Consider the following 27511-nt stretch of genomic DNA (forward strand, 5'->3'; position numbering starts at 1 on the left):
AACGTTTGCAAAGGTTTATTTACTGTCAGTGACTGCTACAGGGGAATCGGATGAGGGGAGTACATCCTGACCAGGAAACAGAGTGAGGGGAGCCTGACCAGGACGCATGGCAATGGGAAAAGCAGATGGGAGATGCTTATACTGGTACTTGGTGTGTGTGTGTGTGTGTGTGTGTGTGTGTGTGTGTGTGTGTGGTGTGGTTTGTGTGTGTGTGTAAATGCAGAGGAAAAAATCGGAAATTAAACACTCAGACCTCCCCTCAGTAGTCACATCTGGCGAGAGAGGAGGGTAGTGCTGTTCTGTGGAGAGAATACCTGACAATACTTGTTTTCTGAGGTAAGTGCATGGATACACAAGCCGAAATATGCATTAAGCATGTCTTGCTCATCAACGAAAACGCTAATGTCTAACAGAATGGCACACTGCAAGAAAATACAACGGAAACGCCAACATCGAACTCTTGGCACACTAAGAAAAATGACGCTCAACTTTTCACTGTTGTGAACACTTGCTTTCACTTGCTATGCACCTGATGACGAGGGGTCCGCAGCCATGCCCATGTTCGTGAAAGGTCACCACGTTCTGCTTCTCATCATGGGCATGTGTCGTATCCCCCAGGCTGAGGCGAGAAGAGAGAAGGAAAGTAAGTGGCAGTGAGTTCCCACCACGTGACAACTCAATCTCAACTCCTCCTGACCTGCAGACCCTGCACACTCCGATTCTGCCCTATCTCAGGACCTGCACACGCCTTCCACGGTTCCTCGAAGTAAACCATCTGCTCATGCCACAGTGACTTCCTCGCCTGGGTTATCAATTCCTAGGCTAGAGGAAGGTGTGGCCCGCATATCAGTGTTGACCTGGGGTTTGGGACCCCACAGCATCCTGGGTAGGGAGGATCCCTGGATATATACAGGGCAGGGAGTAGAAAGAGCATGGGAAATCTCATCGTTCAGCCTCAATGCTGTACACTAGAAAATTATAAGGGAATGATTTGGGGAGCAAGTGACAGATGGGATACCAGTATCATAACAGAATAGCACATCTGCAGGGATGTGGGGGGTGAGTGGAAGGTTCTCTTACGGAGTTACTCGTCATCTTCCTCAGGGTCGCTGATCTCTTCATAAATCACCAGCTGCTTTCTCTCACGCAGTCTGTGGGTCCAGGCATGTTCCCCCCTTTTGGGTCCTATGATGGAGAATAGTTGGAAAGTGAGGGTTGGGTAGGTTGGAGAGTGTTAGGCTCTGTTTACTCAAAAAAAGGAGATGCCTGCTTCCTCCCAAGTGCCCATGGGCCTTCTTCATCCAGTTTTTCACATTCTCTGGCTTAGAGAGGCTGAGACCTTAGATCCACACCAACATAGGCCAAATGCCGATTAAAGTTTTAGCTTCTGGCTCCTTCCCTTCTCAGGCTTAGATTCCCAACCTCTTCACTTACGGGAACATTCCCCCACACCTCCTTTCATCCAGCACGTATTTGTTAAGGTCACACAGGCGTACCTTGTTTTGTTGCACTTCATGTTCATACTGCTTCGCAGATGCTGCAATTTTTTTTTTTGGAAATTCTCACCAATTTTACACTTTTCCATTATTATTATATCTGTTACAGTGATCTGTGATCAGTGAGCTTTGATATTATTACTACAATTGTTTTTATTGTTTTTTAGTGTTTTAAAATAATTTTTGTTCTTTATTTTGTGGGTACACAGTAGGTGTATATTCTTATGGGGTACATGAGATGCTTTGATACAGGCATGCAATGCATGATAATCACATCATGGAAAATAGGGTATCCATCCTCAAGCATTTATCCTTGCCTTACAAACAATCCATTTATGCTCTTTTAGTTTTTTTAATGTACAATTAAGTTATCGACTATAATCACCCTGTTGTGTGTAATTGTTTTGGGGTACCATGAACTGCACCCATAGAAGTTGACAAACAATCGACCAATGTTGTATGTGTTCTGACTGCTCCACCGATGAGCTCTTCCGCGTCTCTCTTCCTTTTCTTGGGCCTCCCTATTTCCTGAGACACAGGAATACTGAAATGAGGATTATTAACAACCTTACAATGGCCGTTAAGTGTTCAAATGAAAGGAAGAGTCGCATGTCTCTCACTCTAAATCACAAGCTAGAAATGGCTAAGATTAGTGAGGAAGCATGCTGAAAGCCAAGACAGGCTGAAAGCTAGGCCTATTGCACCAAACAGCCAAGCTGTGAATGCAAAGGAAAAGTTCTTGAAGGAAATAATAGTATATAATGTAAAGGAAAAGTTCTTGAAGGAAATAATAACACTAATACTCCAGTGAACACACGAATAAGAAAGCAAAACTGCCTTACTGCTCAAATAGAGAAAGTTTGAGTGGTCAGGATAGAAGATGAAACCAGCCACAACATTCCCTTAAGCCAAAGTCTAATTCAGAGCAAGACCAGAACTCTCTTCAAGTCCATGAAAGCTGAGAGAGGTGAAGAAGCTGCAGGAGAAATGTGTGAAGCTAGCAGAGGTTGGTTCGTGAGGTTTAAGGAAAGAAGCCGTCTCTATAACATAAAAGTGCAAGGTGAAGCAGCAAACCCTGATGGAGAAGCTGCAGCAAGTTATCTGGAAAATCTAGCTAAGCTCACTGATGAAGGTGGCTACACGAAACAACAGATTTTCAATGTAGATAAAATAGCCTTCTATTGGAAGGAGATGCCATCTAGGACTTTCATAGCTAGAGAGGATTGATTTCAACTTTGAAAGGAGTTCTACTGTGGGTAAAATGCTATCCAATAGCATCGCATACTACAGAGAAATCCTTCATGAAAGGGAGAGCTAATCGATGTGGCAAATTTCATTGTTGTGTTCTTTTAAGAAACTGCCACAGCCACTCCACCCTTCAGCAACCACCACCTTGATCAGCCAGCAGCCATCAACACCGAGGCAAGACCCTCCACCAGCAAAAAGAGTGTGACTCACTGAAGGCTCAGAAGATTGTTAGCATTTTTAACAATGAATTATTTTAAAATTAAGGTATATACATTTTTAGACATAACGCTATTGCACACTTAGTAGACTACACTATAGTATAAACATAATGTTTTTATGCGCTGCCAAACCAAAAAACAATGTGTGTGACTCACTTTATTGCAGTGGTCTGGAACCGAACCTGCAATATCTCTGAAGCACACCTGTATTGGGTAACAGGCATTGAGCTGAGTAAGATATGATCCCAGGTTATCACAGATAGAATTGCTTGAGCACCTTTCATGTCATCAGGCCTTCTAGATTAAATTTAATGTCTCCAAACAATTTATGAACTATGATTCTTTATTTCCATCTTATGGACTAGGAACCTGGAGCTGAGGAAATTTGGAAGACTTTCCCCAAGTCACGTGGTTTTTTTTATATGGATGACAACTCCAGTCTGTCTCTGGAAGTCATGTCTAACATCTCATCTGGAGCTGGGCAAGCTCCTCAGCCCAGCCTGGACCCAGGGTTATCTGGGATCCATGCCACACACCCAGTCCACACACCTGAACATCGCCAGGGAAGCCAGAGGGATTGTTCCTGAATTGCTTCCTCTTACCAGATATCATGTAAATCTTCTCAGAGGTAGTTGGTTTTCCCGGGGGGCACAGCTGTTTCCCATCGTTTTGTGGGCCAGATGCTTCTGGCACTTCCTCCGAATCATTTCCTTCCTCTGCTGGCTTCTTGGGCATAATCTTTATAATGTGAAGGTCATAGATAAATAGTATCAGTGACATTTCTATAGTGCTTTTGAGCTTACAAAGGGTCTTCACGTGCATTAGCTTATTCAGTGTTGTCAACAACACTGGGAGAGTTACACAGGCCTAAATTAGGAGAAACCTGGGAGGGGAGGTTAGAAGGGAAAGGAATGGCCTAAGTGAATATGGTTTCCAGGGATAGAATGCTTATCTTCCCACTCTTTTAGGACTGACATTCTTGCAAACAGCAAAAATCTCCATTTAATTGTGAGTGTGATATACAGATGATTTGGAGAAGAGTAGCATTCTAAGAATTCACAAGGTCTACAAAGGGAAGAGGTTCTGTAAAATACAAGGGATCCCATACAAGCTTGTAGACAGCTGCTGGGAGAGTAAATGTAAGAACATAGGGAGGCGACAAAACACTGCTGGGAAAGATGGTGTGGGGAGATGAACACAAGGAAGGGAGAGGGAAATAAATGGTTTGCTGAAATTAATCCAGGCAGCAAACAAAGCAGTACCAGATATGACATACTACCCTACCGAGGCACCAATTGAATGTGGAATTCAGTGAGGTGGTACCCATACCAATTCTGGTTGCACTGGGATGTGTCACTGACCAACAATCTTAAGCTACTTTTTTTTTCTTTCTTTCTTTCTTTCTTTTTTTTTTTTTTTTGAGACGGAGTCTCACTGTGTCGCCAGACTGGGGTGCCGTGGCATGATATCTGCTCAAGGCAACATCCAACTCCCGCATTTAAGTGATTCTCCTTCCTTAGCCTCCAGAGTATCTGGGACTACAGGCAGGCACCACCACACCCCGCTAAGTTTTGTATTTTTAGTAGAGACGAGGTTTCACCATGTTGGGCAGGATGGTCTCGATCTCCTGACCTTGTGATCTGCCCGACTCAGCCTCCCAAAGTGCTGGGATTACAGTCGTGAGCCACCGCGCCCTGATCTTAAGCTACTTTTAATTCAGCTTCCTCCCTTATGAAATAGTGAACCATACATGTCAAATAGCCTACAGTAAAGTCCTCTCTGAGCTTGTAAACACTGTTTAAATGTAGTAATAATAACAATTAATACCTTTCACAATCCTTCTTTGAATTCAGTCTCCACACTGGCAACCCAACTCCCAGATCCCTTTACCCTCCAAACCAGAGTTGAATCTGCAGTTGTGGGATCACTCATTCAGGGGCCTCCGAGGGATCCCCTGGGCTGGGACGGGGGCTTCCCAGATGCCCCAGGTGCAGACAAGGCACTCAAGGAGCTCACAGTAGGGAGGGGCCAACAATCAAAGCGATTCCTAAGCCATGCAAGTGGTCCCAGCAACACAGCAGAGGCCAGCTGGTCCTTCCTGTTGCGAGAGTGGGTGTCTCAACAGAAGCACCAGCAGGCCCTATGGGGTGAAGCCCTAGTGAGCAACATCTGAACTTCATAAACAAATGCAAACGTGAATGAGCTTTAAATGGCTTGGAGCTCTGGATCAGACTACCACTGCCACTGCGCCTCAGGAAAATTCTTTAACATCTCTGTACCACGATAGCCTCATTTTATTATTATGTTGCTGATAACTATGATCTAAAACATGAACTATGATTCTTTACTTCCATTTCACGGACCAGGAATCTGGAGCTCAGAGAACTCAGAAGATTTGTGCCAAGTCATATGGCTATCATATGGATGAAAACTGAAGTGTGTGACTCATTATTATTCGGAGATAATAGAAACAATGTCTTCTTAAGGATTAAATAAATTAATCCATGTGAACTGCTTGAAATAGTATCTGGCATCACTATGAAAACAAAAGAGGTATTAACAATCACAAATGTTGGTACTATCAAGCTGTCGGTGCTACATCAGGTGTTGTGATAGACATGGGGAGAAGAAGGCAGTGAGGGCATTGTTGATATTCTCCCACTCTTACCAGTGTTCACATCCGTGGAGGGACAAAGGTTCTCTGGTCCTTTAGATCTGAAAGATACTCACCTTCGGGAAGATTCCCTGGAGCCTGCCGAAAGTCATCTGAGGACGTTCAACTGAAAGAGAATACAACAGAATTTTTCATTGTTGGTAAAGGTTTCCAAACTCTAGAGAGACTTCTGTCGCATCAGGGTATTCTGCAGCAGAGGTTATGAGTCCACTCATTGTTGAGGAGTTATTTGAGATTTGCTTCTGAATTATGTTTAGTCATGGTTGGTGCATTTATCTGTGGCATCAATTCAGAATTTTATATCTCATGGTTTATCACATGGGGGCTACACCCCATCACAGTCTCACCTTATTCCATTACATATCTTTTACTTTTTCCCAAATAATTAAATTGATTGGTTGGGAATGTAAACTGTATCCACTCAAGATGTGCAACAACTGAAAATCATTGTACACTTCAAATGGGTGAATCTTATGGTATGTGAATTAAGCTGTTAAATGTGTGATGAACCATGGATGATTTGGTCCAGTGGCTCTGAAATATTTTCAGTATAAAGACACTCCTTTAACCTCAAAACTTGGCAGATACTCAAGCACTGGCTTTTTAGATCTCTTGTAGTGATTGCGAGAGATTGTAGAATCTGGCCTGTTTAGTTGGCGAGTAATAGGTCTATTGGAGACGGTTTGGACATTCTGACCTTGTCTTATAATTATGTTGTCAGAGTAGAAGAGCAAGTAAATACATATGTCCCCTTTATATTCCTGAAATGTACAAAGATCTCTACCCAAGAACCTGTCTTTTTTTCACCCTATGTTATCTCTGCTCACTGACAAGTGGGAAAGCTCTCTGTGTGTTCGATAAGGGATCACTCTTTCAAACTCTCTTCCAAGCTCATCACAGAGAATCAGGGTTCTTTGGGAATGAGAAGACTATTTGGTTTTGATAAAATACAGAGAAACAGCGATCTTTATTACATAATGTGTTCATCAACCTCACTCCTAAGATACCTATCCAATACCTACATGCTGTTAATGAAACAAACTCTGGAGGTTTTTGGCGGATCTACAGTTGTAACACTTTCTTTTTTTTTTTTTTTCACTTGTAACATTTTCTTAACTGTCCTTTGATACATTAACAGTGCTTAGGAAGAACAACATGTCGTTTAAAAAAGAAATATTTCAAACACACAGAAAAGTATGGGGAATAATATTGAGTCCAGTCGGATCTCAACATTACCCCACAGCTATGCTAGGTCTGATTTATTTATTCAGAATATTAGAAAAACTGCAAACAGGCCGGGCGTGGTAGCTCACACTTGTAATCCCAGCAGTTTGGAAGGCTGAGGCGGGTGGATCACCTGAGGTCAGGAAGTTTGAGACCAGCCTGGCCAACATGGTGAAACCCCGTCTCTACCATAAATTAAAAAATGAGCTGGGTGTGGGGGCACGTGCCTGTAACCCCAGCTACTCGGGAGGCTGAGGCAGGAGAATCACTTGAACCCAGGAGGTGAAAGTTGGAGTGAGCTGAGATTGCCTTATTGCACTCCACCCTGGCCGAGAAGAGTGAAACTCCATCTCAAAAACAAAAACAAACAAAACACACTATCAACAAGTCACAGCTGAAGCTGTGTGTGCAGCACTCAGGAATCCCTGCCCTCCCTCCCTCCTCCACTTACAGCCAGTCACCTTAATTTGATGGCTTTTTATTCACATTCATGTTTGTATACATTTACCATTTACTTATTATCCATAAAAATATATATTCTTCTTTTGCATGTTTTAAAATTTCATATGAATGACCTCTGTAGTTAACTTTCTGCATGCAATTTTTTTTTCACTCTGCCCCGATGTGTATGAGGGAACAAATGCCTGAGGATCTTTCCCAGGTAGCTGAGCTGAAAAGCAATTGGGCTTGAGGAGACCCTTTCCAGCCCCTGCCCATCTACTCACCCTGATTCCCACGGTTAGGGTCATTATCAAAATCATTCCCCTGGAAGTCTGCGACCCGTTTATTACGCATGAAAGGTGGGAGGATGGCCTTGAAACCTAGAAAGAAGCAAAATGTTTATTCCTTAAGAGACAAGCTTGGGCCTGGTACGGTGGCTCATGCCTGTAGTACCAACACTTTGGGAGGCTAAGGCTGGAGGATTGCTTGAGGCCAGGAATTCAAGGCTGCAGTAAGCTATGATTGCACTACTGCACTCTAGCTTAGGTGACAGATTCAGACTGACTCAAACAAAAAAAAAAAAAAAGAAAGAGACAAGCCGAGAGAAGGTAGGGTGGGTGTGTGTGGGGTGGGGGTAGGGGGGTTGCCGGGATGCCACAGAGACAGTTGGGCTTATCAGAACAGAAGCCTAAGAGAGAGAAACGTGCAGGATCCAGGTATGAGCTCCACTGTGGCCAGTCCCTGCCCTCAGCCCTGACAGGATATAGAAGAGCAGAACACCCAGAAGCTGCCTTGCGATTTTTCCCTACACAAAAGGAAAATGTGAGGTACTTTCTGCAGCCTAAGAAATAGCCAAAGCAGGAAAAGGGATGCTCATGTGTCCCCAGACTTGTCTGTACCTAGAACTTTCTGTTACCTAGTTTAGTCATGGCCTCATACTTTCTCTTCATATACACATAGACGATTTTCTCCGAGACTTTCATCTTTTCCCACTCTTCCTTAGAGAAGTATTTGGCAATATCATCGAAGGCCTACAAAAAAAAAAAAAGGAATTATGGCAGGGACTCAGCTAGGCATGTCTGCCATTCAGCTGGAGTCGCTTCCTGTGTGCTGGATCTGGGAAGTGGGGATAATCCTTCCTGGTTGATGCCATGGCTAACTGACAGAACATGAGGGACCTTCCTAGCTTCACCCCTGCCACACAGTAGGGCTTTAATGCTGCTGGCTGGCTCTCCTCCCACCTTCCAGAATGGACTGAGAGTCACCAGATGTAGTGCAAGGTCACAGACTTGTCTCCAGAGATGCTAGGTGATGACAGAGTGAGGGTGGGAGGCTCCCAAGGGTCCAGACCTCCCCCGAGACCCTGCTCCTTGTCTCCAGTATCTCTGTCCTCCCCTCCTCAGAAACCTGGTCACCCCACACTGTCCCCTGGGCCACTACTCTGCTCCCTCTAGGTCACCTCACCTTTTGTATCTTCTCTGGTATTTGAGCACCAACCATGGGTCTCCTTGCAAAGGTGTCGTCTCCGTTCATGGCACCGGGAGTAGTCTGACCTGCAAGAGAAACAGATTGAGACTTTCCAGCCACGGCAGCTTTGATCCTGTGGAGGGAGAAATCAGTGAAGGCCGGCCACACTCAGTCACCTGGAATCAGCTGCTGCATTTCTCCATCCGGGGCTTATCTGTCCCTGAGTAAGGATATGGGGAGAAATCAGATGAAAACAGGGAACCAGGGGTCTCTGGGAGAAGTATTGATAGGGGATGACAGGTTTCCTATGGGCAAAGCAGCCTTGAGTCTTTGGGAGGGGGTTGGCTAACGTTGTTAGTAGTTTCCCTGGAGCTAGGCTTCCCCTGAAAGATGTATGGACCCTTGTTGGGGAGGCAGGGACATGACTGTGTAATTTTATTCAGTGGGGCATGCTGACACCCTCGCTCAATAAATAAAGGAAGGGAAGTTAGTCCCAGAGATAACGTGGTCTCTTTGGTGATGGATCTGATCAGGCAGAGGGATGGGGGGTTCTGTTCTGCTGAAGAGAAATGAGCATCGCTAATATGAACGTGTTCAGAGGCTATTACTGGGTGATTTGTAAATTATTAGAAGGAAGAGAGCTAGAATTTCTGAGACTACAAGAGCCCGCCATCACCTAGAGAGAATGTGGGGCATTTCAAGATGCAGCAATCAGCCAGGCGCCGTGGCTCACGCCTGTAATCCCAGCACTTTGGGAGGCCGAGGCGTGCAGGTCGCTTGAGCCCAGGAGGTCGAGACCCGGCTGGGAAACACAGCAAAACCCCCGTCTACAAAATACACAAAAAGTTAGCTGGGGTTGGTGGAGCAGGCCTGTACCATCCCAGCACTTTGGAAGGCCAAGGTGGGCGGATCGCCTTAGCCCAGGAGCTTGAGACCAGGCTCGCAAACGTAGCAAAACCATCTCTAGTAAAAAAAACAAACAAACAAAATTTAGCAGAAGCGGGGTGGTGCGCGCCTGTAGTCCCAAGGCCTAGGCGAGAGGATCACTTGAGCCCAGCAGGAAAGATCTGAGTGATTTTTTTTTTCAGACAGGGTCTTGCTCTGTTGCCCAGTCGGGAGTGCACTGGCGTGATCATGGCTCACTGCAACCTCTGCCTCTTGGGTTCAGGCGATCCACCAGCTGTGGCTTCCAAAAGTGCAGGGATTACAAGTGTAAGCCACCACGCCAGGCCCAAATTTCTTAAGTTACTACAGAGTTCCTAGGAAAAATCCCATACCTGAAAAAGTTAGAAACTGACAGGAAAGATTTGAGATGGCGGTTAGAAACTGACAGGAAAGATTTAAGATGGCGGCCTGCCTCATATACACTCCTTATTAAAACTAGATAGCAAATGCACCACGGAGGAGGGGAGGGGTAGGAAGAATGGAAAAAGAAAATCAGTGTATTCTTACTCTGATTTTGGAAGAATCGAAAGAGAAAATCAGACCGTGTGTACTCTGAGTATGGAAGAATCGAAAGAGAGAGAAAGTCAGAGCATGCGTACTCTGAACTTAAAGTAGCGAATCCCAGGGGATGCTTTAGGCGGTAAAATTAGAGTCTCCACGCCCACTTTGAGAAGGTTGTGTCCTTGGAGCCTGGACTGACAGAAGCCACATCTGCTTCGCTTGTTCCGCCTACTGTTCTGACTTCTAATTGGCCAGATGGAGTTCACTAACTGCCCTGATTGGTCCATCATCCTTGGGCAGCGACATTGCAGAATAATGTCTCCTCCTCCAGCCACACCTTGTCGCCACTGCAAAAAAGTGGGTGGTCCTCAGGCGCCGTCAGATTTTGATCTCTCTGAAGACCGTTCCTGGATCTTGGGTTAAAAATCTGGATTCTAGTCTGAACTGTGGGAAGAAAAAAATAGTCAATCTGTGATTTTTTTACTTGAAAGACACAATGTTTTCCAAACTAGCACATTTGCGGAGGTTTGCTATACTTAGTCGTGGAGTTCATTCTTCAGTGGCTTCTATATCTGTTGCCACTGAAGAAACAGTCCAAGGCCCTCCAACCTCTGCTTACATTTTTGAAAGGGAATCTAAGTGTGGTGTGCACAATTACCATCCTTTACCTGTAGCCCTGGAGAGAGGAAAATGTATTTACTTGTGGGATGTGATTGTGGTATTGGTTACATCTGCCTTGGCCAATCCTCCTGCCTCCGTCTCGGGACTACAGGCTCGAACCACCCCACCCCCACTAATATTTTTTATTTTTTGATATTTTAATAGAGAAGGTTTTGCTGTGTTGGCCAGGCTGGTCTTGACGTCCTGGGCTCAAGCGATCCTCCCACCTCGGCCTCGGGACTACAGGCATTCACCACCCTGCCTACGCTTTTTTTTTTTTTTTTTTTAAGTAGAAACCAGGTTTTGCTATGTTGGCCAGGCTGGTCTCATTGGCCAGGCTGGTCTCATCGTCCTGGGCTCAAGGCATTCTTCCACCATGGCCTCGAGACTACAGGCATGCACCACCCTGCCTACGATTTTTTTTTTTTTTTTTTTTTTTTTTTTTTAGTAGAAACCATGTTTCCCTATGTTGGCCAGGCCGGCATCAAGCTCCTGGGCTCAAGGGATCCTCCTGCCTCAGGACCGCAGCCACGCACCACCCTGCCCAAGCTATTTTTTGTTTTGTTTTGTTTCGTTTTAGTAGAAACCAGGTTTCGATATGTTGCCCAGGCTGGCCTCAATCTCTTAGGCTCAGATGATGCTTCCATCTCGGCCTCAGGACTATAGGCGTGTGCCATTCTGCCCTGCTCATTTTTATTTTCATTTATTTATTTATTTATTTATTTATTTATTTATTTATTTATTTATTTTTTAGGAGAGGCAGGCTATCGCTTTGTTGGCCAGGCTGGTATCAACCTCCTGGGCTCAAGCAATCCTCCCACCTTGGCCTCAAAACTACAGGAGTGAGCCACCCCACCCACGCTATTTTTTTGTTGTTCTTGTTGTTAGTAGAAATGGGGTTTCACTATGTTGGCCAGGCTGGCCTCAACCTCCTAGGCTCAAGCAATCGTCCCGCCTTGGCTTCGGGACTACAGGTTCACACCACCCCGCCCCCACTAATATTTTTAATTTTTCTATTAGAGACAGTTTCGCTATGTTGTCCAGGCTGGTCTCTACCTCCGGGACTCAAGTGATTCTCCCGCCTCGGCCTTGGGACTACAGGCATGCACTACCCTGCCTTTTGCTATGTTTCCCAGGTTGGTCTTGACCTCCTGGGCTCACTCAATGATTTGAACCTGGGAAGCCGAGGTTGCATTGAGCTGAGATCACACCACTGCACTCCAGCTTGAGCGACAGAGCAAGACTGAAAAAAAAAAAAAAGAAAGAAAGAGCAAGAGAGAGACCAGCGGAATCTCCGTAAGAACAGGGAGCTTTGTGGTATTTTAACTTACCCTTGTCCCATCTCGTGCTCCCAGCTTGGTTCTGTTCATTGCTGAAGAAATACAGATAGGATTGGCCAGAACTGGTAGACGGCTGGCTATTGATCATGAAAATGTCAGACCTGATATAGTCCTCCTTGGAAAGGCCCTTTCTGGGGGTTGATACTCTGTGTCTGCAGTGCTGTGGGACGATGACATAATGCTGACCATTAAGCCAGAGGAACATAGGTCCACATACGGTGGCAATCCACTAGGCTGCTGAGTGACCATCGCAGCCCTTGAGGTTTTAGAAGAAGAAAATCTTGCTGAAAATGCAGAAAAAAAATGGGTATTATCTTGAGACGTGAACCCATGAAGCTACCTTCTGATGTTGTAACTGCCATAAAAGGAACAGAATTATTATTATTATTATTATTATTATTATTATTATTATTATTATTTGAGTCAGAGGTTCACTCTGGTTGCCCAGGATGGAGTGCAATGGTGCAATCTTGGCTCACTGCAACCTCTGCCTCCTGGGTTCAAGCGATTCTCCTACCTCAGCCTCCTGAGTAGCTGGGATTACAGGCATGCACCACTATGCCCGGCTAATTTTTGTATTTTTAGTGGAGACGGGGTTTCGCCATGTTGGCCAGGCTGGTCTCGAACTCCTGACTTCAGGCGATCCACCCGCCTCAGCCTCCCAAAGTGTTGGGATTACAGGCGTGAGCCACTGTGCCCGGGAGGAAAATAATTATTAAATGCTATTGTTATTAAAGAAACCATAGACTGTAATGCTTGGGAGGTGTGTCTATGACTTCGAGATTATGGACTTCTGGCCAAGCCCACCCATGGTGACATCATCAGGTTTCGCCTCTGCCGGTGATCAAGGAGGATGAGATTCGAGAGTCCAGTGAAATCATTAACAAGACCATCTTGTCGTTCTGAGGGTAGCAGCTGTTTTCAGTGGTTTCTGGGAGCCGGCTGGAGACAGGTGGTCCTGTAAAAGCTCTGCTCTAAATGTAGGCACATTCTACTCCCATGTGTCTTCAAAATCTTTTTGTGTATATATGTTTTTTCAGTTGATACATAATAGGACAATGTTTATGAACCTGACATTTGCTTTGTAGTGTTAAGAGAATGTAATGGCATCTATATTCAGTGAAAGTGTTTTGATGTGCACGTGTACTTTATAAGGTGAAATGCATCTGTATATACAGACAGCCTTTAAATCACATCCTTCAGTATACTTTATATATGCTTTTATAATTTCCTTGCTGGTATAAATGTTTTGTATTTGAAAAAGATATCTCTAGGGTGTTACATAAAAGGCTTAACCTTATAAAGTCAAATCATTGTTTTCATTGAATTTTAGGAACGATCAATGGTTAAGCATATAAAAAATACTAGTTTTTTTGTTTTGTTTTTGTTTTTGTTTTTGTTTTCGTTTTGAGACGGAGTCTCACTCTGTCGCCCAGGCTGGAGTGCAGTGGCTCGAACTCCGCTCACTGCAAGCTCCGCCTCCTGGGTTCACGCCATTCTCCTGCCTCAGCCTTCCGAGTGGCTGGGACTACAGGTGCCCACCAAAACGCCTGGCTAATTTTTTGTATTTTTAGTAGAGACAGGGTTTCATCGTGTTAGCCAAGATGGTCTCGATCTCCTGACCTCGTGATCTGCCCGCCTCACCCTCCCAAAGTGTTGGGATTACAGGCGTGAGCCACTGTGCCCGGCCTATAAAATACTAATATTAAGTAAACTTTATATTGACCAACACCAGGATATAGTCTATGGATGTCATTATTTTGAATTAAGAGTTAGTGTTTAACATTCCTAAATTGTTTTGAGTGCTTGATTATAATTTGTAAAAAAAAGTTTACTTTTAGTATTTCTTTACATTTTAAACAAAGCTTATATTTCAGAAAAAAAAAACAGACAGAACATGGCCGGGTGCAGTGGTTCACGCTTGTAATCCCAGCATTTTGGGAGGCCGAGGTGGGCAGATCACTTGAGGTCAGGAGTTTGAGACCAGCCTGGCCAACATGGAGAAACCCCGTCTCTACTAAAAGTACAAAAATTAACCAGTCATGGTGGCACCCGCCTGTAGTCCCAGCTACATGGGAGGCTGAGACAGGAGAATAGCTCGAACCCAGGAGGCAGAGGTTGCAGTGAGCTCGAGAGCATGCCACTGCACTACAGCCTAGGAGACAGAGTGAGAATCCCTCTTGAAAAAAAAAATGTACAGTACATTTTCATCACCGCAATGCTATCCCTTGTGCTACTCATTTTTAGTAATATTGTCCTCCCATCCACCATCCCTAATCCCTGGCAACCACAAATCTGTTTTTCGTTTCCACAATTTTGTCTTTTCTACAATGCTGTACAAGTGAAATCTTATAGTATATCATGTTTTATGGGCTTATTTCACTCAGCATAATTCCGTGGAGATTTCTCCAAGATATTGATATTTGTGTATCAATAGTTCATTGTTGTTGTTGTTGAGACAGAGTCTCACTCTGTCACCCAGGCTACAGTGCAGTGTCTCGGCTCACTGCAACCTCTGCCTCCCGGGTTCAAGCAATTTTCCAGCCTCAGCCTCCCGAGTAGCTCTGACTACAGGTGCGCACCACCACACCCAGGTAATTTTTGTATTAGTAGTAAAGACAGGGTTTCAACATACTGGCAAGTCTGGTCTTGAACTCCTGACACCATCATCCGCCTGCCTCGACCTCCCAAAGTGCTGTGATAACAGGGTGAGCCACTGTGCCCTGACAATAGTTCATTTTTATTGCTGAGTAGTATTCCAGGGGATGGATGTAGCACAGTTTGACCATTCACTTATTTTAGGACATATTGATTATTTCCAGCTATTGGCTATTACAAGTAAAGCTGCTATGAACAATTATGTACAAGTTTCTGGATGGGCATACACTTTAATTTCTCTGAAGTATAATTGTTGAATTGTATGGTCACTGCATTGTTTAGTTTTATAAGAAACTACCAAACTGCTTTCCAGAGTGGCTGTAAGATTTTACCTTCCCAGCAGCACTTAATGAGATGTCCATTTTCTCTGCATCCTCATCACCATTTGGTGTTGTCACTATGTCTTTTATTTTAGCTATTGTAATAAGTGTGTAGTGATACCTCATTGTGGTCTTAATTTGCATCTAGTGAAGCAAATTAGTGTTGAACATCTTTTCATGTGCTTATTTGCTTATTTCCTCTTCAGTGAAATGTATGTTCATATCTTTTCATGATTTTCTAATTGGATTATTTGTTTGTATTTTTTACCATTGAGGTTTTTATTATTATTTTTTCTTGAGACAGAGTCTCTCTCTGTTACCCAGGCTGGAGTGCAGTGGCACGATCTTGGCTCACTCCAACCTCCGCCTCCCAGGTTCAAGTGATTCTCGTGCCTCAGCCTCCAGAGTAGCTGGGATTACAGGCACGCATCATCATGCTTGTCTAATTTTTGTATTTTTAGTAGAGATGGGTTTTTTGCCATGTTGCCCAGGCTGGTCTTGAACTCCTGGCCTCAAGGGATCTGCCCTCCGTCCACCTCGACCTTTCAAAGTGCTGGGATTACAAATGTGAGCTACCACGCTCAGCCTACTGTTGAGTTTTGAGAGTACTATACGTATCCATTACATATTCTGGATGTGAGTCCTTTCTTGGATATGTGGTTTGCAAACATTTTCTTTCAGATCATACCCTATTTTTTCATCCTTTTAACAAGATTTCTTGCAGAGCAAAAGTTTTAAATTAGATGAGATCTAATTTATTTTTTTCCTTATGTATTATGCTTTTTGAACCATTCACTATGCCCTAGATCTCAGACGCTTCTCCTATATTTTCTTGTAAAACTTTTTTCTTAGTTTTTTTGTTTGTTTGTTTGTTTTTTGAGATGCAGTCTTGCTCTGTTGCCCAGGATGGAGTGCACGATCTTGGCTCACTGCAAGCTCCACCTCCCAGGTTCACGCCATTCTCCTGCCTCAGCCTCCCGAGTAGCTGGGACTACAGGCGCCTGCCACCACGCCTGGCTAACTTGTTTGTATTTTTAGTAGAGACAGGGTTTCACTGTGTTAGCCAGGATGGTCTCGATCTCCTGACCTCGTGATCTGCCCACCTCGGCCTCCCAAAGTGCTGGGATTACAGACGTGAGCCACCGTGCCCGGCCTTTTATAGTTTTATATTTTAGATTTAAATCTATGATCCACTTGACTTACTTTTTTGTATAAAGGTGTGAAGATTAGGCCTTTTTGGTTTTTTTTTTTTTTTCTTTTTGGCCTATGGCTCTGCAACTGCCCCAGCACCATTTGTTAAGCAGATGATCTTTCCCTATTTTTGTCTCTTGGTAAAAAATCAGTGTGGGGCTATTTCTAGGATTTCTATTTTGTTACAGTGATCTATGTGTCTATTTTTCTCCCAATAATATATAGTCTTGATTCCTGTAGCTATATAAGAAGTATTGAAATATGGTAGAGCAATTCCTCCCACCTTATTCTTCTTTTTCAAAAATTGTCTTAGCTATATAAATATTTTTTGAGATGGAATCTCACTTTTGTTGTCCGAGCTGGAGGGCAGTGGGGTGACCTCGGCTCACTGCAACCTCTGTCTACCGTGTTCAAGTGGTTCTCCTGTCTCAGCTTCCCGAGTAGCTGGGATTTCAGGTGCACGCCACCACACTGGCTAATTTTTGTATTTTTAGTAGAGACAGGGTTTCGCCATGTTGGCCAGGCTGGTCTCAAACTCCTGACCTCAAGCGATCTGCCCGTCTCAGCCTCCCAAAGTGCTGGGAATACAGGTGTGAGCCACCGGGCCTAGTGTTGTCTTAGCTATTGACAATTTGTTATAGCAGCAATCAAAAATGAATACACTTAGAAATAGATTAATTAGTGAAACAAAATAATAAGTCAAGAAACAGACTAATTTATATACAAACTTAAGCATGCATTTCCAAACAGTGGGCAAAAGATGGGTTGTGTAATAAAGGATTGTTGACAAGTGTCTATCCATTTGGAAAAATAAACATTAAATCCTTACTTCCAACCACATAAAATAATAAATTCTAAAAATTCAGAGACTTAAATGTGAAAATGTGAAGTCATAAAGAACTAGATGAAATTTTAGGAAAATATTACAGTGTAAGACATCTTGAGTTGGCATGGGCACTTCCTGACATTACACCAAGGCTATAAACAATGAATCTGACATATTTAAAGACGTAAAAATTAAAGTATCATCTAAGTCAAAAGACACCATAAAAAACTATTTAAAAAGGCAAATTTTAGGCCAGGCACAGTGGCTCATGCCTGTAATCCCAGTACTTTGGGAGGCCAAGGCGGGCAGATCACGAGGTCAGCAGATCAAGACCATCCTGGCTATCATGGTGAAACCCTGTCTCTACTAAAAATACAAAAAATTAGCCGGGTGTGGTGGTGGGCGCCTGTAGTCCCAGCTGCTCGGGAGGCTGAGGCAGGAGAATGGTATGAACCCGGCAGGAGAATGGCATGAACCTGGGAGGTGGAGCTTGCAGTGAGCCGAGATCGCACCACTGCACTCCATCCTCGGCAACAGAGTGAGACTTCATCTCAAAAAAAAAAAAAAAAAAAAAAAAAGGCAAATTTTGGGGAAAATGAAGCATCCCCAATAAATTAACAGTAACCATCTCTAATATATAACAAAGCGTTTCCATATCAATAAGAGAAACTGGAACAACCCAATGAAAAAATGTGTTCAGGCATGGCACTACTTTATCATATAGCAGAAAAGGATTACAAAATAGAAATTATGAAAGGAAAATAATAAAGGAAATGGAGAAGAGATCCAAGAACTTTCAACGTTCATCCAATAGAAGATCCAGAGGTAGAGAATAGAAAGACTGGGACGGGCGCGGTGGCTCACGCCTGTTATTCCAACACTTTGGGAGGCCAAGGCAGGCAGATTACCTGAGGTCAAGAGTTCGAGACCAGCCTGTCCAACATGGTGAAACCCCGTCTCTACTAAAAATATGAAAATTAGCCCAGTGTGGTGGTGGGCACCTGAAATCCCAGCTACTTGGGAGGCTGAGGCAGGAGAATCACTTGAACCCGGGAAACAGATGTTGCAGTGAGCTGAGGTCCTGCCACTGCACTCCAACCTCGGTGTCAGAGCAAAACTCCATCTCAAAAATGAAAAAAAAAAAATAGAAAGACTGGAGAGAAGGCAGTACTTGAAGAAATAATGTTCTAGAATTTTCCCAGCTGAACAAAGACATGAATCTTCAACCTGAAAAGAGCCACCTAGTTCTGAGCCTGATTAACACACATGTGCACACACACCTGTGCACGCACGAGCGCACACACACACGCACCCCCTCGGGGTAAAATTTCTAGGATAAAGATAAAATCCTGAAAGGTCCCAGAGAGAAAAAGAGAAGAGAGAATGCAATGGAGAGGTTTTTCAAGGAGCTGATTTAAAATAACTTTGGGCCAGGCGCAGTGGCTCATGCCTGTAGTCCCAGCACTTTGGGCGCCAAGACCGGATGCTCGCTTGAGCTCAGGAGTTTGAGACCAGCCTGGCCAACAAGGCGAAACCCACTTCTACAAAAAATACAAGTAACCAGGTGTGGTGCCACATGCCTGTAGTCCCAGCTACTTGGGAGTCTGAGGCAGGAGAGTTGCTTGAGTCCGGGAGGTGGAGATTGCAGTGAGCCGAGATTGTGCCATTGCATTCCAGCCTGGGTGACAGAGCCAGGCACTGTCTCAAAAAAACAAAACAAGAACAAACAATAAAAAAAGTTGAACCTAGATATCTATATACAGCCAGGATAATCCAGAATGAGGGGAAAAATATTTCAGAAAATTCATGACGCATATACCCTTCAGAAATAATTGTTGGTATACAGTCCTGTGAGAAGGGAAAACTAAATTTAGGAGGAAGGAGGTGATTTCAGTAAGCAATGGTGAGGAGAAAAATAGTAAAATTTATTGAAAAGTGTAAACTTTGGATCGAAAAATTTAAAAATTACAGTCTTGAACTAAAATTCCCAGTATTATAAACTTGGAAGACGGGAGCAGGGACAAGAAAGAAAAGATAAGCTGTTTTGGTGTTCAAGGAATGGATACAGATGCTAATGAATGATAGAATTTGGTGGTGCATGCCTGTAACCCGAGCTACTCAGGAGGCTGGGGCAGAAGAATCACTTAAACCTGGGAGGTGGAGGTTGCACTGAGGTGAGATCACACCATTGCACTCCAGCCTGGGAAACAAGAGTGAAACTCTGAAAAAATAAATAAATAAAAGGCCAGGCACAGTGGCTCACGCCTGTAATCCCAGCACTTCGGGAGGCCGAGACAGGTGGATCCCTTGAGTTCAGGAGTTCGAGACCAGTCTGGCCAACAAGGTGAAACTCTGTCTCTACCAAAAATACAAAAATTAGCCTGGCATAGTGTCACATGCCTGAGGTTCCAGCTACTCAAGAGGCTGAGGCAGGAGAATTGCTTGGACTCGGGAGGCAGAGGTTCAGTGAGCCAAGATTGTGCCACTGAGCTCCAACCTGGGCGACAGAGGAAGACTCTGTCTCAAATAAATAAATAAATAAGTAAATAGAAAACCTATTGGATAGATTGGATATGAAAACATTAACTGCTCAAATAAATAATTCAGTGGAATAGGTTGGATATTAAAACTGATAGAGTTGAAAAAGCAATTACTGAGCTGAGGAAATGCATCTAAAGAATTCATAAAAGTAATCGGTAATGGATAGAGAAGAAGTAAATGAAAGAAAAGTTAATTAATAGAGAGGATAGAAGAATAAATGTCAAAACACATCTAATAGTAGCCTTATAAGAAGAAAATATAGTCATTAAAAAGGAGAGTGTACTTAAATAAGTAATCAATGAGAATTCCTCAGATTTAAAAAAATGACTTAAGGTTTAAAGGTATTATAGTACACACACGTAAAATTGTGAAAGACAAGGAAAAAATATTTTAAAAACGAACAGAGAGAAATAGCAGGTTACTTACAGAGGAAAAATAATTAAACTGACATCGGATCTCTCAAATACTACACTGGAGGCAAGGATACAATGGTGTAATAATTCCAAGGTGTTGAAAAAAATTAATTTTTTTTTGACAGAGTCTCGTTTTCTCACCCAGGCTGGAGTGCAGTGGCATGATCTCAGCTCACTGCAACCTCTGCCTCCTGGGATCAAGCAAATCTCCTGCCTCAGCCTCCTGAGTAGCTGGGGCTACAGGCGCACACCACCACACCCGGCTAATTTTTGTACTTTTAGTAGAGATGTGGTCTTGCCATGTTGGCCAGGCTGGTCTGGAACCCTTGACCTCAGGTTATCTGCCTGCCTCGGCCTCCCAAAGTGCTGGGATTACAGGCATAAACCACTGCACCCGATGAAAGAAAGGAATTTTTATACCGGGTGGAGTAAAGACAATGTCAGCCACATGACTTCAGGAGATTGAAGACACAGGGAAATGTTAAAGCAAACAAGTATTTATTGCACTTATTAAAGACTGTAAGGGAGGGCCAGCTGCAGTGGCTCATGCCTGTAATCCCAGAACTTTGGGAGCCTGAGGCAAGAGGATTGATTGAGCCCAGGAATTCAAGACCAGCCTGGGCAACATGGCAAAACCCTGTCTCTACAAAAAATTCAAAAATTAGACGGGCATATCAAGTTCCTGGGTCTGTAGAGAATTTAAAATATATGTAAGTATATATATATATACATGGCTGGAGTTGGTGGTGCGTACCTCTAGCCCCAGCTACTCGGGAGGCTGGGTCAGGAAGATTGCTTGGGCTCTGGAGTTTGAGGCTGCAGTGAGCTAGGATTGGGTCACTGCACTCCAGCCTGAGTTACAGAGTGAGACTTTGTCTCTGAAAAAAAAAAAAAAGATCGTAGGGATGATTTTACTCAGAGGGGGGACTACTGCGATAGGTACAGGGACCACCGTAATGGGGTCTTGCAGTGGGAGAGTGATATTGGGATCGACTTCAACTCCACCAAGGACAAGTGGGGATTTGTAGTCAGGGAGTAGGGTCGGGGGGTCAGAAGATGGGAAATTACTTGGAGGAAAACTCAGGTGCAGGGGAATTCTGGCTGAACTGACTTGACAGGATTTTTGCTGAAACAGGCTAAATGGGCAGAGTTCCTGGATGAAAGACAGAGCCCGAGGTTGGGACCTAGTCAGAAACAGGACTCAGAGGAGCCCAACTCAAGTTTGGTCAAAGGAGAGTGACTCTGTCTGAAAGGATAAGCAAGAAAGTCAACAGCAGTAAAATGAATGGGTCACAAAGGAGAATTTTTGTGCATTGCTAAGCAGGACTCTGCTTTAACCATTGTGAAAGTTGATTATGTGAAGTGAGTCATTCTTTTTTTTTTTTTTTTTTAGATGAAGTCTCGCTGTGTCACCCAGGCTGGAGTGCAGTGCATGATCTCGGCTCACTGAAACCTCAGCTTCCTGGGTTGAAGCGATTCTCCCGCCTCAGCCTCCCGAGTAGCTGGCACTACAGTCATGTGCCTCACACCGGACTAATTTTATATTTTTACTAGAGACAGGGTTTTACCATGTCGACCAGGCTGGTCTCGAACTCCTGACCTCAAGCCATCTGCCCGCCTTGGCCTCCCAAAGTGCTGAGATTTCAGGCGTGTGCCACTGAAACCCACCTGAATTGAGTCATTTTCCACATACACAACTAGGTCAGAGTTGAGTGGCCAGGGGAGAAACCAATCAGGGCACATTGCACCTGCTCCAAGAATTGAATTTTCCACAAAGCTGGTGGCTGAAATGGCCTGCTGCCACCCTAAGAGCACTTTTACCTAGTAACTGCTGAAACAACCTGCAATGACTCTAAGGCTTGTTTTACCTATTGTCCACACTCACCAATCAGAGCTTCCAACTCCTGAAAGCTTCTCTGGTGCCAAGGGACTTGCTTTAAAAAATATAGGTAACATTTCTGTTTCTAATAAAACTCTCAACTTTCTCGTTGTTCTTTGGACATACCAAAGACCAGCCAGTTTGTGTGTATGCTTCAGATTACAATTCTATGATTCTCAAGTAAAATGTTGAGAGATTCACGGGCGTGGTGGATCACGCCTGTAATCCCAGCCGTTTGGGAGGCTGAGGCCGGCGGATCACTTCAGCCCAGGGGTTCGTGACCTGCCTGGGCAACATGGTGAAATCCTGTCTCTACAAAAATTACGAAAAATTAGCTGGATGTGGTGGTGCATGCCTATAATCCCAGCTATTCCAGAGGCTGAGTCGGGGAGGCAGAGGTTGCAGTGAGCCGAGATTGTGCCACTGCACTCCGGGGTGGGCGACAGAGTGAGACCCTGTCTTAAAAAACAAAAACAAAAACCATAATATAACATCCTTAATATTGCGATTTAAAAAAGAGATTCATCTCCATAGGTTTTGACTTTGATATTTGTGGTGTCAGAAGTGGGGTCCGAAGCTGACTCACCTTGGAGATATCAATGACCTCTGGAACTATGGCGTGAGGTCTGCACACTTGGTCCCCTTGAGCTTTTGCTTTTCTGGTTGCCTCTTTCCCCCCTGGTGAGACTTTCTTGGATCAAACTGCCATTTGTTGGGGAGTTGAGTTCAGTTTTATTTGGGAATTTGTTAGGAAGGGTCTTTCTCTGTCTCCTGGTTATGAAACCTCCTCTTTTCTTTTCTTTTCCTTTCTTTTCTTGTCTTGTCTTTTTTATCTTGTCTTTCTCTTTTCTTTTTTTTTTTTTGAGACAGTGTTTCGCTCTGTCGCCCAGGCTGCAGTGCAGTGGTGTGATCTGGGCTCACTGCAACCTTCACCTCCGAGGCTCAAGTGATTCTCGTGCATCGTCCTCCCGAGTAACTGGGATTACAGGCGTGCGCCACTACGCCTGGATAATTTTTGTGTTTTTTAGTAGACATGTGGTTTCACCCTGTTAGCCAGGCTGGTCTTGAAGTCCTGAGCTCAAGTGATCTGCCCGCCTCGGCCTCCCAAAGTGCTGGGATTACAGGCATGAGCCACTACACCCAGCCAGAGACGGCCTGTTTAAGAGGGATTTTCTCCCTCCTGGTTATGAGGCCTGGTTACAGAGATTTTTCTGTTAGAGAAGCCTTCTCATGCTTCCTGGTAAGTTTGTACTTTATTTTCTGAATCGTTTGCATGCTTAGAGTTTAATTTGGCTTTTGTGTATTAGGCATTAAACCGAATCACCTAGATTAATTTATTTACACACAGGCTCTCAAAGTTCAAAGGCATGCCAACATAGTTCCCTCTTTCTGGGACGCCAGCTGCTAATGTGTGCCAACATTATGGGGATCATTCACGCAGTCTGTTTTCCTCAAACTGAACTAAAATAATACAGTCCAAATGGGACTCCTATCTCAGTTGGTATCTTGAGGCTCCAGAACACATTGAAGACTCAAAGGCTGCCTCACTGCAAGATACTGTCTAAAGCTAGCTGAGATTTTCTTCTCCAAAGCCTTCCCCTCTCCTTCGTTTACCTCTTCCTCTTTATCCTTCTTTAAGCAAAACTCTTTTTCCAAAACTCCTCAGCTACTCTGGCATACTGACTATTAAAATAAAGACAGTTGAAAGACATCAGATACAAATAAAATAAAATCACTGACCTTTGTAGTGTTTCTTAAAAGCAAAAGATGAAATTCCCGTGTAAAAGATCTCCTTCCTATACTAAAAGGGAAGACAACACTCTTATCTTCAAGGATGAGGAATTGAGACCAAGAGAACATTATACAAAGCTTATTGGAATACCACTTACCTTTTGGGCCTCCTCACATAATTCAGTCACATTTTTACAGTTAACAATTCTTTGTCTAATTCAACATGTTGGTAACTGACTCAAACTGCTTTACCCAAAATTTGGGTCACCACCTTCATAAGATTACCTATTGAGGAGAAAAATCTTAAATAAAGTTTAGCCTTCTTCCATTTTGTCAGAAATATAATTTAGATCCAACGTCTTTTATAAATCAGTGAGTTTGTATGGTTTACTGTCCCATAATCAAAATTCTAAAATGAAAGTTATCTTTGTTTATGTACGTATCTGTGTTTGGGCGTATTCCTGCGTATGTACATGTGTTATGTTAAATGTGTCTACATGGTAAAATCTGGAATCGTTGGCAAACAATTATTTAAAGAATCCTATTCAGATTGGCTTAAATAGGTACTCATATAAATACACAGTAATTAACTAAAACGCATTTAGTTCATGCAACTTAATTAAGTAGTTGAAAAATAAGCTGGTTTTAAAATTGTTGGTAAAATAAAATGAGAAATGTTTTCAAAATTGTGACCACACATTTTTGGCTGGGTTTACTGGTTCTATATTTATCTCTGTTGGATGTGTTAAGGTTATGAAACATAAACCTAACCTAAAAACAGAATGGTCTTTTATGTGCAATTCTTTGATAAGTAAGACTAATTTAATATTGTGAGTGTAATAAAACAGCTGTATTTTCTGAGTTATTGGCAAAATACTCATATATTTAAGGTTTTTGCTCGGGTGGATACCTGACATTTACAGGCTATAATAATGTTTTAATAGGAAAATAACTCCAAATGACTAGCTTTATTTATTTATTTATTTATTTTTAAAATTTTTTTTAGAGCAGAGTCTCCCTCTGTTGCCCAGGCTGGAGTGCAGTGGTGCTATCTCGGCTCGCTTCAACCTCTGCCTCCCAGGGTCAAGAGATTGTCCTGTCTCAGCCTCCCAAGTAGCTGGGACTCTAGGCGTGCGCCCCAATGCCTGGATAATTTTTTTTTTTTTTTGAGATGGAGTCTCGCTCTTTCGCCCAGGCCAGACTGCAGTGGCCCTATCTCGGCTCACTGCAAACTCCGCCTCCTGGGTTCACACCATTCTCCTGCCTCGGCCTCCCGAGTAGCTGGGACTACAGGCGCTCGCCACCACGCCCGGCTAATTTTTTGTATTTTTAGTAGAGTTGGGGTTTCACCTTGTTGGCCAGGCTGGTCTTCAACTCCTGACCTCAAGTGATCTGCCCTTCTTGGCCTCCGTAAGTGCTGGGATTACAGGCGTGAGCCACCGACCCCAGCCGACTGGCTTTGTTTAATATGTCAGTTTTCATAAGTAATCTAGGTATAACTGTTAAAATGAATAAATGAGGTAACTGTGAGATACATGTTTATAAGTGAACTTTTCATGTAATTTGAAATGTTTTTTCTCTTGCTCTTACCATATGGAGATGAAATATTAAAGTTATGTTATGTTAGATTAAGTAATAGGTACTCACTAAACGCTGGGATCATTTCCAACTAAGAAAACAATGGATCCACCTGCCTAGGCCTCCCAAAATGCTGGGATTAGAGGCGTGAGCCACCATGCCCAGTGAGGAAAAGAAGTATTAAACGCTATTGTTATTAAAGAAACCAAAGATCGTGATGCCTGGAAGGTGATTCTAAGACTCGAGATAATGGACTTCTGGCCAAGCCAACCCATGGTGACATCATCAGGTTTGCGCCTCCACTGGTGATCAAGGAGGATGAGATTCGAGAGTCCAGTGAAATCATTAACAAGACCATCTTGTCTTTCTGAGGGTAGCAGCTGTTTTCAGCAGTCCCTGGGAGCCGGCTGGAGACAGGTGGTCCTGTAAAAGCTCTGCTCTAAATGTAGGCACATTCCACTCCCATGTGTCTTCAAAGCCTTTTTGTGGAATATCCATCTTTTTCAGTTGATACACAATAGAACAACATTTATGAACCTGCCTTTTGCTTCCTAACGTAAGTAAGAGAATGTAATGGCGTCTATATTCAGTGAAGGTGTTTTGATGTGCATCTGTACTTTCTAAGGTAAAACATATCTATGTATACAGAACAGCCTTTAAATCACGTCCTTCGGTATACTTTATATATGTTTTTATAATTTCCTTGCTGGTATAAATGTTTTGTATTTGAAAAAGTTATCTATGGAGTATTACATAAAAGACTTCACCTTGTAAAGTCAAATCACTGTTATCATTGAATTTTAGGAAGGATGAATGGTTAGTCATATGTTAAATACTAATATTAAGTAAACTTCATATTGGCCAACACCAGAATGTATTCTATGGTTGTCATTATTTTGAATTAAGAATTAGCGTTTAAAATTCCTAAATTGTTTTGAGTGCTTGATTATAATTTGTAAAAAACGTTTATTTTTAATATTTCTTTAAATTTAAAATAAAGCTTATATTTCAGAAAAAAAAAAAAAAGATACAGAACATGGCCAGGTGCAGTGGTTCACGCCTGTAATCCCAGCACATTGGTAGGCCAAGGTAGGCAGATCACTTGAGGTCAGGAGTTCGAGACCAGCCTGCCAAGATGGTGAAACCCCGTCTCTACTAAAAATACAAAAGTTAGCCAGGCGTGGTGGCACGTGCCTGTATACCCAGCTACATGGGAGTCTGAGACAGGTGAATGGCTCAAACCTGGGAGGCAGAGGTTGCAGTGAGCCGAGAGCCTGCCACTGCGTTCCAGCCTGGGTGACAAAGTGAGACTCAGTGTTGGAATAAAAATAAAAAAAAAAAGGTACAGACCATTGCCATCACCACAATGCCATCCCTTGTGCTACTCATTTTTAGTAATACTCACTCTCCTCCTATCCACCATCCCTAACCCCTGACAACCACTAATCTGTTTTTCATTTCTACAATTTTATCTTTTCTACAATGCTGTACAAATGAAATCTCATAGTATATAACATTTTAGAGGCTTGTTTCACTCAGCATAATTCCCTGGAGATTCATCCAAGATATTAATATTTGTGTATCAATAGTTCATATTGTTGTTGTTGTTGTTGTTGAGATGGAGTCTCACTCTGCTGCCCAGGCTGGAGTGCAGTGGTGCGATCCCGGCTCACTGCAACCTCTGCCTCCCGGGTTTAAGCGATTCTCGTGCCTCAGCCTCCCAAGTAGCTGGGACTACAGGTGCACGCCACCACGCCCAGTTAATTTTTGTATTATTGGTAGAGACAGGGTTTCACCATATTAACCAGGCTGGTCTCGAACTCCTGACCTCATGATCTACTTGCCTCCTGACCTCATGATCTGCCTGCCTCGGCTTCCCAAAATACCGGGATTACAAGTGTGAGCCACCGCACACGGCCAATGGTTCATTTTTATTACTGAGTAGTATTACATGGTATGGATGTACCACAGTTTGAGCATTCACCTATTGTAGGACATATTGATTATATCCGGCTATTTGGCTATTACAAATAAAGCTGCTATGAACAATTATGTACAAGTTTCTGGATGGGCATACACTTTAATTTCTCTGAAGTGGTAATTGATGAATTGTATGGTCACTGCATGTTTAGTTTTATAAGAAACTACCAAACTGCTTTC

At 43.3% G+C, this 27511-nt stretch overlaps 1 protein-coding gene and 1 pseudogene across 2 annotated transcripts; one reads left to right on the forward strand and one right to left on the reverse strand.

The window, feature by feature from the left end:
• LOC129523569 (protein SSX3) lies at positions 1 to 10338 on the reverse strand. 2 transcript variants are annotated; one of them, XM_055375690.2, is made up of 9 exons: positions 10221 to 10338; positions 8766 to 8854; positions 8218 to 8332; positions 7586 to 7681; positions 5693 to 5742; positions 3565 to 3700; positions 1947 to 2024; positions 1081 to 1185; positions 1 to 619 (listed from the first exon to the last, which is right to left on the reverse strand). In XM_055375690.2, the coding sequence occupies exons 2-8, from the start codon at positions 8832 to 8834 to the stop codon at positions 1085 to 1087; spliced, it is 645 nt and encodes a 214-aa protein (XP_055231665.1). In that variant the 5' UTR covers positions 8835 to 8854; positions 10221 to 10338; the 3' UTR covers positions 1 to 619; positions 1081 to 1084. The 2 variants fall into 2 exon arrangements, with proteins under 2 accessions (XP_055231665.1, XP_055231664.1); XM_055375689.2 differs by lacking the exon at positions 1947 to 2024.
• On the forward strand, positions 10272 to 25722 carry LOC129529806 (ornithine aminotransferase, mitochondrial-like; annotated as a pseudogene).
• The last annotated feature ends 1789 nt before the right edge of the window (positions 25723 to 27511 follow it).

Source organism: Gorilla gorilla, chromosome X (genome assembly GCF_029281585.2).
Source record: "Gorilla gorilla gorilla isolate KB3781 chromosome X, NHGRI_mGorGor1-v2.1_pri, whole genome shotgun sequence".
Taxonomy (NCBI): domain Eukaryota; kingdom Metazoa; phylum Chordata; class Mammalia; order Primates; family Hominidae; genus Gorilla; species Gorilla gorilla.